At 41.1% G+C, this 12,650-nt stretch overlaps 1 protein-coding gene across 1 annotated transcript; it reads right to left on the bottom strand.

The window, feature by feature from the left end:
- Positions 1–1,841: 1,841 nt before the first annotated feature.
- LOC138147698 (olfactory receptor 10N1-like) lies at positions 1,842–10,887 on the bottom strand. The gene is made up of 2 exons (XM_069070272.1): positions 10,878–10,887; positions 1,842–2,793 (listed from the first exon to the last, which is right to left on the bottom strand). Exon 2 carries the CDS (start codon positions 2,790–2,792, stop codon positions 1,842–1,844), a length of 951 nt encoding a protein of 316 aa, XP_068926373.1. The 5' UTR covers position 2,793; positions 10,878–10,887.
- Positions 10,888–12,650: the final 1,763 nt, after the last annotated feature.

Below are 12,650 nucleotides of genomic sequence, written 5' to 3' on the forward strand. Positions count from 1 at the left end.
ACCAAACGAGGTAGAGAGCATTACAAACTATAAAATAGATACTTTTTATTATATTGAATTAAAACACTTTTGTACAAATAAAACCAATGCAACCAAGGTTATAAGGAAAGCAGAAAGACAGGAAACACCCTTTTCAGCAAGTATCTATGATAAAGGCCTGATTTCTCAAATAAAAAGGGAACTTAGTAAAATGTCCAAGAATACAAGACATTACCCAATTGATAAAAGGTCAAAGGATATGAACAGGCAGTTTTCAGATAAAGGAATCAAAGCTATCTATAGGCATGTGCAGAAGTGCTCTAAATCACTTTTGATATGAGAAATGCAAATTAAAACAACTCTGAGGTACCATCTCACATCTATAAGATTGATTAATATAGCAGAAAAGGAAAATGATAAATGCTGGAGAAGATGTGGAAAAACTGGGACACTTATGCCTTGTTGGTAGGGTTATAAACTGACCCAACCATTCCAAAGAGCAGTTGGGAAGTATGCCAAAAGAGTAACCAAGGTGGGGGCCATCTCCAGTCATCCTGATCTATATCTAGCCATTGGACCCATATGGAGGAGAAAGTGAGGCTGGTGACCTTGCACAGCCCTCCTTATTTGAATCCAATTCACTTGCCAAGTCATGGAATCATCTTCCTGATGTCATGATCCTCCTCAAGAACAAAGGACAAAAACAACAGCCCTTTGATCCACTACTAGTTCTATATCCCAAAGATATCATAAAAAATGGAAAAGGAAATACATGTGCAAATATATTTATGGCAGCCCTTTTTGTGGTGGTCAATATTGCAATTAAGGGAATGCTCATCAATTGGAGAATGGCTAAACAAACTATGGTATTTAAATGTAATGGAATACTATCATACAATAAGAAATTATAAACAGGCAGATTTCAGAAAAATCTAGAAAGTCTTGTATGAAATGACACAAAATGAAATGAGCAGAGCCAGGAATACATTTTACACAGTATCAGCAACATTATGTGATGATCAACTATAAATGACTCAGCTCTTCTCAGCAATACTATGATCTAAAAGAAGTAAAAAGGATTCACGAAGGCAAATACTGTCCTTATCCTAATAAAGAACTCATGAACTCTGAATGCAGATCAAAGTATATTATTTTCACTTACTTTATTCTTTCTCTTGGTTTTTTTCTTTTGATCTGTTTCTTCGTTCACAACTGTGACTAATATGGAAATATTCTTACATGATAGCACATGTATAAACTATATCAAACTGCCTACCATTTTCAGAAGAATGGAAGGGAAGAAGGGAGGGGAGTAAGAAGAATTTGGAACTTGAAACCTTATGAAAATTGATGCTAATTTTTTTTTATATGTAACTGGGGAAAAATGCTATTTAAAAACAAAAATAAATCTGTATCTCCCTGTATTTGGGGTCCAGCACTAAACTAAGGAAGGGTCTTTGTCCTGATTTATTGGACAATGGCAAGCATTGCTTAATAAATTGATATGCTTAGAAGATCAAATCTTTCTTTCCTAAGCATTTCATCTTTCACCCACCACAATACTGATATGTTGCTAAAGTATATAAAGCAAAATTAGTGGGTCTTTTGAGTTGTCACTTAGCACTTCTCCAGCTTTCACTCCCATACCATTCAAAGAGTATTCTTTGTATCTAAGGTTCATTGCAGGGATAATGAGGTTATGAAAGTATCCATATTTCAGATCTTAGAGTCAGAAAAAAGTAGAAATGACAGAAAAACATATTCCTTTTATCATTTTATTCCTGAGAGGGAACCCAGAAAGAACAAAAAAGACAGAACAAGATTTGAAGAGACAATTGTGAGGAATAGATCTGGCCCATTAGTTACACCTCTCCAATGATTCCTGACCTGTATAACACATTCTTCAGGGCCCTCTTTACTTCCTTATTCCTCAAAGAATAGATTAAAGAATTCAGCATAGGGGAGACAAGGTTATTTAATATTTGAACCACAGCACCAAGCAAAGGATTGGGTGTAGACTGTAGGTAGATAATGATAACTGGTCCATAAGCACACAGGATTGCGGTGAGGTGGGCACTGCAGGTCGAGAAGGCCTTGCGCCTGCCTTCAGTTGAACGAATTCTCAAAATGGCTATCCCAATGCGGGTATAGGAGACAAGAATAGTGAAAAATAATGTTAAAGCCAGAAGACCAACATTAGTGAAACCTACCCTCTGGGCTAGGGAACTGTCTGCACAAGCAAGGGGTAAAACAGCAGGAATGTCACAGAAGTAATAGCCCACTTCATTTGGGCCACAATAGGATAATGAAAAAGTGAATGTAGTCAAGATGGTGGCATCAGTAGAGCCCACCAACCAGGCACCCATAGCCAGGACCACACAAAGTCTGGGGTTCATGATGACCGTATATCTCAATGGGTGACAAATGGCAACAAAACGATCATAAGCCATGACAGAATATAGAACACCCTCAGTACACCCCAATAAATGGTAGAAGAAGAGCTGGGAGGCACAGCCCCTATAAGAGATAGCTTGTCTTTGCCCTGAGAGGTACAATAGCATTTTTGGTGAGGTCACTGAAGGGAAAAATATGTCAAAAATCGATAAAAGTCCCAAGAAGAAATACATGGGGGTGTGCAGGCGAGAGGAGGATAAGATGGCCACCAGAATGAGTGAGTTCCCTACCAGGGTAAAGACGTAGATAAAGAAGAAGATGACAAATAGCACAGTTTCCAGACCTTCTGTGCGAGGGATTCCCAATAAAATAAACTCAGTCAGCTCTGTGTGGTTCTTCATCTTGACAGAAAAGTCCATCCTGGAAGAAGACACCAAACCACAAAGTGTGAGTAAACATGTCAGTAACACAGGGTGAGTTTGATGAGCAGGATGCAAATGAATGGGAGGCCAAGAATCTATGGTTTTGGTTAATCCCATAATTTATGATTCTGTCAAAAGACACCAATAGGCTAGGAAAGCAAATCTGCCCCCTCCCATTAAGAAGGAACACTCTTGGCTGCTTCATCAGCTCATATTTATAAGCATGTTAGAGTTTACAAAACACTTTTTTTCATAATGATATTATTTAGAGATAAATAGTACTGATAACTCTCCTTGTTTTATAGATGAGGAAATTAAGACTCAGAGAATTGACGTCACTTTGCTTAGTTCACCTAGCTGGTTAGAGGCAGAACCCACACAAATTCAGGGCCTTTGCTGACAAGTCTAGGGGGCTTTGTCTTTATCCCCTTCCCTCAGTGAATGTGAAGGGAAACATTAAATTGGAAAAATTTAGGAAAGATGACAGAAATATTTAAAAAGAAATAAGTGGATACCTGCAATTAATGTGATGACAATAATTTTTTTTTCCTCAAAAGTGAAAGGATGACCTATAGCCAACAATGAGCAAGCCTGAGGCATCTTTCTTTCTTTTTTTTTTTATTTTTTGCTTTTTGGAAGGCAATTGGGGTTAAGTAACTTGCCCAAGGTCACACGGCTAGTTTTTATGTATGTGAGTTAAGTGTCTGAGGCCGGATCCGAACTCAGGTCCTCCTGACTCCAGGGCCGCTGCTCTACTCACTTCACCACCTAGCTGCCCCCAAAGGCATCTTTCTTAAAGCACTCTGAACAGAGCAATAGGAAACAATAAAGATTTATTTAGTAGCCTCAGCTATAACAGAAGATTATATTAGCAACTACTGGACATAGAGTTAATCATTCAATTGACAAGTTTTTATCAAACACCTACTATGTACCAGGCATTGTACTAGATATAATGTTTAGATAAGTCATAGACACTCTTCTAAAGGTGGTTACAGTTTATTAGAGAGATAAGACATTAGCCCAGACATCTATGAAGCACAGTAGTGCATGAAACAGACATTGCACATCCAGGAGATATTTGTGAAGTTTGGCAGTTGAAGGAGTAGGAATGAATGAGATTGCTAAGGGAAAGATTGTAAAGGGAAAAGAAAAATGGGCTTAGCACAGAGAGAAGGGCTAAAGACTGCTTTATTAGCTCTGCAGGTAAATGAGAATGATCTCAAGTGTCACAGGAATGAAAAACTCATTTGGGAGACAGCTTATATGAAGGCAATTTAAAGGATGCATAATTAAGGAGGGCTCGAATAGTGTGGGAAGGAATAAGTATTTTATTATGTACCTACTCTTTGTCTGGTACTATATTTAGCTCTTAGTATGAGGTCAGAGTTCATGGTACACTGAGAAAGTCTGGGATAGCTGGGAATAAATTTTGCTGGATGTTGGACAGCAAAGTCACTCTCTGAGAGTGATGTTCTTTCTTGAAATAGTATTTGAAAGAAACCAAAAAATATCCACCGTTGTAGGGACATGTCCTGCCACCACCACCACCAAAATGATTTATTTGAACAAGTTTTCAAGTAATTAAGCATGAAATGTAAAGAAGCAGGGATATTTCAGAAGATAAAATCATCACAGATGGTGATTCAACAGAAATTAAATGATTTAGAAACCATGTCTCATGCAATGATTAGAACAAGCAAATTTAGACAGGGAACTTACAGCTGGGGTCAGGGATCACACAGAAGTAGATCCAGACTTCTCTGGACATTAGAACATTTTCAAAAATGGTTTTGAGTTTTGAGCAGTCCTGGATTTGAGACTCCATAGAAAGCAATAATCAACTCTTGAAATGAAGCAGCAGCAGCAGCTTTAATAAAAGCAGACTTTGCAGATATGCTTTAACCAGGACTTCCTGAACTGTGCGACTTTCTTACCTAAGCAGAGTCAACTAGTAAGACAGAGATTCTCTGTATCCTAGGAGGATTTAAGTACAGTCTTTTCTCCTCTCCCTCTATATTTCTTCATGTGGTGATCTCATCTGCCCCCAGGGATTTTATTGCTATCTTTCTGCTGATGATTCTCAAATTCACTGAGCCTCTCCTCAGACCTCTTCAGTGACCTCCAATCTCATTTCTCCAACTTGCCTTTCAGACATCTTGAATTGTATGTCCAATAGACATCTTAAACTCAATATGTGTAAAACCAAACTCATAGTCCTTCCTCTCCCCTGCCCCCCACCTTCCGTATTATTGTATAGGGCAACACTATCCTCCCATTTTCCCTCAGGCTCAAAACTTAGGAGTGCTCCTCAACTCCTAACTATCTCTCATTACCCATGTAGAAGCCATGGCCAAGGCTTAACAATTTAACTTTTGCAGCATCTCAAAAACATGCCTCCTGTTCTCTGACACTGCATCTACTCTGATGCAGGTCCTCATCATCTTATACCTAGAGTCTGGATATCCCTCTAGGTCCTTGAGTGTGGCCTCTTGACTGAGTCTAAGTTTTATTAAGGTGATTTGGTCTATGAAGTCTGGATTCAGCAAAAGGACCACACTTGAAGACCTAGGTGTCCACATGTGGCCTAAAGGGAGCAGGCTCCCCACACCCGAAGACTTGAAATAACCTGCTGATAAGTCTGCCCTCCTGAATTCTCTTCCCACTTCACTCAATTCTCCATTCAGCCACTAAAGTGATTTTCTAAAAGCTCAGTTCTGACCAAGTCACACCCCCTACTCAATAAATTCCAGTGGCTCCCCATTGCATCCAGGACTAAATAGCAAATATATATGCATGTGCATGTGAATGTGTGTATACATACATGCATGCACACGCACATATTTGTGAATGTGTATACATGTGTGAATATATATGTGTGTATACATACACTCATATATACACATACCCACATACATGTGTTTATATATGTGTGTGAATACATAGATGCGTGTGTGTGTGTCCCCTAGCCCCTCTCTTTTTCAGTTGTCTTACATCTTATAGCCTCCAGGATAAAATACAAAATGCTATATTTGGCAATCAAAACTCTTCATAAACCAGCATCTTCCTACCTCTCCAGTCTTCTTACACCTTACTCATAAACATGGACTCTTCTATCCAGTGCTACTGGCCTCCTAGCTATTGAAGGAACAAGAAGTCTAATCTCTCAGCTCTGGGCAATTTCTCTGGCTGTCCTCCATGCCTGGAATGCTTTTCCTCCTCTGTTCTAACTACTGATCTCCCCGGCCTCCTTTAAATCTCAACTACAATCCTTCTCTTACTAGAAGTCTTCCTCATTCCCACTTTATTCCAGTACTTTTCCTCTGTTAACTATTTCCCATTCATCCTCCATCCTCCATAGAGCTTACTTTGTATATATTTGTTTGTATGTTGTCTCCCCCATTCAGTTGTAAGGTCCTTGGAGAGCAGGAACTCTCTTTTTGTTTCTTTTTATATCTCTTAAGTATCCCAGTACATAGCACAGTGCCTTGCACACACTAATCACTCAATAAATGTTTATTGATTAATTACTTTGTGTAATGCACTATGTTGAGTACAGTGGGAGATTAAAAAAAAATTAAAAAGATGTGGTACCTGACCTAAAGGTGCTTATGATTCACTAGGGGAGATAGGATATATACCCCATATGATGGGGTTTAGGCTCTGGGAAACCATTTGAATCTTCATCCTTGATCTGGCATTCCACAGAGGCCAAAAGTGTTCCATTATCAATATAAGTGAATCTGTTAGCCTTAACCTAGCCTAGCCCTTCATTGTCTGTTACCTCCAGATTGCCCCTGGCTTTTTCTCACTCTTGATCCCATCAAAATCCCATTCTCTTGGTTCCTGGAGTCTGACCTCCATCAAGATCCTCCTTAGGCTCTGCTTCAAGACCTTCCTCAACCCACCCCTCCCTCCTCCTCTAGACTACCCTAGATCCCTCCCAAAGTCTTTCTGTATATAAGATCCATCTTGCCTCCATGAAGGTGGTGAGATTCAATCTAGCTCAGACTTAGTCTGTGTCAGATTGTCCTGGCCCACTTGTCAATATGAGCATCACAAATCCTTAAGAGTCTACCCAATATGATGAATCTTTTTGTTTGTTTGTTTTTGGGAGGGGGGAAGGCAAGGCAATTGGGGTTAAGTGACTTGGCCAAGGTCACATGGCTAATAAGTGTTAAGTGTCTGAGGCTAGATTTGAACTCAGGTCCTCCTGACTCCAGGGCCAGTGCTTTATTCACTGTACAACCTAGCCATTTCGATATGACAAATCTTTAATAAACTTTGTTTTACTTTGACTGAGAGAAGGCTTGAGTCAAATTCATTCAGAGAGGACCCAATGTGTTGGTATTTTGGGGTCTCGAGCATCCCTAAACTCCAAAACTCAACACGAAAAGAAGAATGAGATAAGGGTATAAGACAGCAGAAAGAAGCCTGGCTCTGAAGCCAGAGGATCTTGGTTCACATCCTACTTCTGATGCTTACTAATGTTTTACCTTGGGCAAGTCTCAACCTCCTGGGTTTCAATTTTCTCATCTGTAAAATGAGAGGGTCTTTCCCTTCAACTCTAGATTTGTAATCCTATTAAAGGATTGAAAGGAACCTCCAGCAATGAGAAGTTAAGAAGGCTTTTTGGAGGAGACAGCATCTGACCTGGACTTGAAGGATGGGTAGAATTTCCACAGAGGTAAGGAAGGACTTTGAGGTGGAAAAGGTGATAAAAACAAGCATGGAGTTTTTTCATTTGTATAATGAAAGGCATAAGATCTTTTTTCAGAATTATCTTAGTGACTATGGGAATGTGGAATAATCCAGTTGGGTTGAAATGTAGAGTATATGAAGGGAAACAGTAGACAGGGCAGGATAATGAGAGTAGGGCTACACTCCAAAAGGGCTTTTAGGTCAGACTGAGTTTTTGTACCATTCAGAGAAATTAGAGTGTTCTGAAAATCTTTTGATCAGAGATATACCTCAGGAAGGGATCTAGGTGGGTGAGTCAACTGAGCACTAGCGAGTAAGGAAGATGAATCTTCCTGAATTCAAATCCAGCCTTAGACACTCACTAACTGTGTGACCCTGGGCAAGTCCCTCACCCCACTTACCTCAGTTCATCACCTATGAAATGAGCTGGAGAATCAAATGGAAAACCACTCCAGTATTTCCAAGAAAACCCTAAATAGGGTTGAAAAGAGTTGGACAGGACTTCACAAAAACTACAACAAGGAAGTACTTCAGAAAGGTTAACTGTGTAGGATGGGGATAGGGTTGGGAGGGAGGAACTGGAGGCAGGGAGATTTTTAAGAAGATTATCCCTGGAAAGAAGGAAAAGTGTTTGCAGTGAAAATGGGAAAGTAGGGACTGATTTGAGAAGGCAGAGCAATCAAGCTACTGAAAGCCCTGGATCCAAGAGATTGAGCTACCACAGCAGGTCACAGTCCCTACTGTGCTCCTCTCTTGTTTTTGGCATTTCAGTAATGACCTTGGGCCCAAGGTACACTCTCTCCTCTCCTAGTTCATCTGAACCCAATTTCTTCTTCCCTGATGAGTCTAAGAAGTGATGACCAAAACGATGAAGGGAAGTCCAGGGCACTTACTTGGCCAAAAAGGACTGCTGACCAGGTTGAAAAATAATATTTTTCTTGAAGGGTGGATGTATCCTTTCAGCTTAGTCCTTGAACTAACTTAGTTTCCATGGGGCAAGGCCTGGGCCCGGACTCCAAATGTTCCTTTTTTCTCAACATTATTCAGGGATAGGGTGATAATGTTGAGGTTTGTTTCCCCATCTACAGCAACAAATTTCCTACCAAGCAGGAGGAGCCGCAATGTTTTCTATACTGCCAAAGGCTTATATGGTCTTGGTTTCCCTGTGGGTTCCCATCCCCTGACATGCCCCCAGACACAGGGAGCCCACTGAGCAAGAGGGACCAATTAATTAGATTTCAACTGTGGTGGGGATTTACAAATGAGAAAGCAAGAAACAAACATCTCTGGGAAGGAATGTTTCCAAGGGTCCTAATCCTGATCCTACTCAATATCCCTACGATCAGCAAGAGAACGCTTAAACCACACTCCAACCATAAAACCTCATCACATTATATCCTGAACACCAGACAGCTACATGGGATGAGACTTCTGAGCCTTAAATGGATGATTCATTTATTGTTCACTTTTCTCCTTTGCATCTTTCTATCATAGTATGGTCTATTTATTTACTAAAGGAATTGCCCCCTTTCATTGTCAATGCTTCAATCAATTTCCCTTTCCCCCCTCCCATATTGTTACATCAAAATCCTTGATGAAGTGTTGACCATCTCAGTTCATTGAGAAGGCTACAGCTCCCATTATAATCTGATAGAAAAATGTGAAAAATTATCTTGGACTCTCAGGGCTGCAGTTTAAACCCAGGGACACCAAAAACTGTTGAGGTGGGGACTTTGCCCACCCAAAAACTGTGGTGGTTTCATGATGTGTTTTGGTGGAACCATCTCAAAGAATTCAGAGTCAGACCACCTCTAATCCAAGTATAGGCATTTATTGAGATTGACACCTCTCATGAAGCAGGCTAAATTCCAAGAGAAACCAGAAACTTTTGAGAGAAAGCAAAGTGGATTTTTATAGGGTAAAGAAGCAATTACACAACATAAATTTACATAGAATAGAGGAATATCATTAATATTAAAAAAGCAGGATGAGTTTATTAAGGGATTAGGTAATGGAGGAGGGGTCCCATCTATGGTTCCATAGTTAAACATTCTGGTCATTCTGCCCTCCAACTGACTAGCTATTGTGGTCTTGTCTTGGGCTATATGGATGATGTGATTGTGATTTAATACAATAACACCTGTTTCTGTGGGAATGGGTCTGGGGGGAGTAACCAGGTAGAGGCAGTAGCTAGGTTCCCATCATATGGACATACCTGCTGTTTCTTCGGGAATGAAGAGTTCAGGGACACAACTGTTGTTCCAGTGAGCAGGGAGGCATATACAAAGAAGTAAAGACATTGGTGGGGGATGGGGGAGCCGGGGCTAGGTAGGTGCAGTGGGCCTGCTTTTCACTAGAGCCAGGCCTATAATGAAGTTTGAATACTGGGGCTAGGGGCAGTTTTATTAGGATTCCATCAAGAGTTCCACCCTCCCCTCCCCTGACCCAGCCCCCTTTTCTAAAGTTCTTCAGAAGGACATTACTAAAAATGAGATTTCATTGGATGCTACCCAGGCTTCCCTTTGTGTTCCCTTTCCCTCATATACCCCAGACATAGGGAGCCTACTGAGTAGAAGGACCACTTAACTAGATTTCAACTATGGTGGGCATTTAGAAATGAGAAAACTACAGTGCAGAAAACAGTAATCAAGACAAACATCTCTGGAAATGGAAGGAAAGGAAATCCTGATCCTGATCCTAAAAACAAAATTGTTGCTACTTATTAACAATATGATCCAGCACTTAGCCTAGTATCTGACACATAGTAGGATCATAATAAATGTTTATTGACTGACTGCCTGATCTAAAAGACCCACATTAAAAGCAGTATAAGCAGTTTCTGATAGTGCCTCAGCTGTCCCCATATCAAGGAAACCCCAAACCAGAAATAGACATGAGACTTGTGACACTTCATCAGGGTGTATGGGGAGAAACATCCTGTGATTCTATACAGAAGAAACACACACTAGAATCATGGGATAAGCTCTGCTATGCTGTGCAATTTGGATTGTGCTACTAATACAAATTCTTCCTGTCCTAAGAGGCCAAGCTCTTTCACTGTTCTCCCCTTCTCTCCCTTCACATCCCAGCCTGCCCCCAAGAGACCAGAGAATGGATATTACAAGGGGAGAGATCAGTAGAGGTGCCCAAGAAGAACCTGAGAAAAGACAAGACAAATCAGGCCTATCACTGTTATACAATTTGGTCTCCAGCCCAACTCCCTAATTTGCTGCTTTGCTGCTCATCCTCCCCCTTGGTCCAAGGTTGGCTTAAGGCAGTAGTTTTCAAACTTTAGGGTCTCAGCACTCCTTTACACTTAAAAAAAAGGATTGAGGACCCCCAAGATAATTGTTTCTCTAGGTGACAGCTATCAATATTTACCTCAGTCCTTTGGACTTTTCCATAACACTCCCGGAACCTCATGATCAAGAGCCTCATCATCCTGAAAGATAGCATCAGCCCCTCTGGAGAACAAAGATTTCTTCCCCAAACCTGCATTTAAAGCAGTCACCCAGGCCTGCCAACTCTTAATTTTCCCACAATGGACTTCTGCATTTAGCTGTCATACTTTCTCCTCTCCTCCCCTCTTTACTTTTATACTTCCTTTTTGTTAAATGTGGGCCACATTAAGTTGTAAACTCCTTGAGGACAGAGACTATCTTGCTTTTTTCCTATTAGGATCTTTAGCTCTTAAGAAAGTGGTCAGCACATAATAGGTGCTTCATAAAAATTTGTGGACAATTAGAAATTCATTGTTCAATCACTAAACATTTATAAAGTTCCTACTTAACTGCATAGAGCTATAAGTGTTTCTGGGACCAAAAAAAAGGGGGGGGGGCGGAGATAGTCCCTACTCTCAAGGAGTTTACAACTTAATAGAAGGAAACAACTAGCCAACAAATAGGCACAAATCCAGCTATATATTGGAAAAATAGGAAATAATTAGAAGAGGGAAAGTACTCTTCTCTGAATTGGGGTTTTGTCCAGGCGTCCTGAAGAAGGTGGGATTTTAGTTTAGACTTGAAGCTCATACATTTTTTAAAAAATATTCTTGAAAAAATAATAGGCCCATTAAATTGAACAAATTCCTTGACTTTATGGAAATACCTATTTTCCTAAACAAAAACAATGAGAAAGTGGCATTGTTTTGCTTCTCGCCATTCCCCACTTTCCAAATCTCTTAACATCAGGCTTAGAATTCAGAGGACCCCAAGGGTAGGCAGACAACACTTAGAGAATCCCTGATTTAGGGTTATTGTTGAAGCTTTAAGAGTCATTTGGTGAACGTTTGAATAAGGAGTAGTGAACTTGCAGACAGTCCCTGAAACGCAGATTACATAGCCTGTAGTCAGTGGTTGGAGAAGGCGGGGCTTTCTCGGAAACCCAACTGAGGCTTCTTTCACTTTGCTCGGGAACTCGAAAGCGCTAAACACTGAACAGGTGGGTAATGGACGCCTCCTCTACCAGGATATAGTGCCCCCACCCCCACCCGCACGCGAACTCCCTCTGCAAATTCGGCCGTTTTTCTAGTTCAGGTTCTAGGACTCAAATTTGTCTCAGTCCCTTCAGGGAGACGCCAGGAGACCAGGTAAGGGGCAGCTTATTTCCGTCTCTTCCTGGTGGCTCACTGCCTTCTGTATCCTAAGCCCTCCGCACCCCCATCAGCGCTGGGACAGAAGGGGTGCAGCCTCATCCCCTCCCCCTCAGAGTTTCTTGCTGCTCTTGAAGTCTGGTTTTCCTTGGAGGCTCACCAGCGGGACACCTTTAAATAGTATATGGCCGGTCCCGGTCCTGAATGCAAGGTCCCTGAGAGTCTGGGTTTACTCCTGCCTCCATGACTAGGGGTGCCCTTAAAGAAGTGGCATGTGCACTACTGGGCACTGGCCGATTCAGGGGCAGAGATTTTTTATGCCTAGTAGGGAGGGTGTGGCACTAAGAGGGAAGGAGAAAGTCTCTAAATCTGGGCTTCAGTTTGAGGGCTTAGATTATTACCTTTGAAAACCTGTGTACTCCCCACCGCGCTATTAAAAGCTTTACTTTGCTCCTAAGCTTTAGAGGAAGGGTTGTGCATTGGAAAGAACCTCGGGACTGGACTTCAGTTAACACTGTTAGATGAGATGCTAGTACTTCTTATGCAGCCTTCCAGCTCTGACT

Source organism: Petaurus breviceps, unplaced genomic scaffold (assembly GCF_028583685.1).
Source record: "Petaurus breviceps papuanus isolate PSGF00001 unplaced genomic scaffold, PetGlider_PUasm1.0 90804, whole genome shotgun sequence".
NCBI lineage: Eukaryota > Metazoa > Chordata > Mammalia > Diprotodontia > Petauridae > Petaurus > Petaurus breviceps.

What these genes read in the sequence shown, in the direction of transcription:
- LOC138147698 (XM_069070272.1), bottom strand. Translation starts at nt 2,792, where the DNA reads ATGGACTTTTCTGTCAAGATGAAGAACCACACAGAGCTGACTGAGTTT.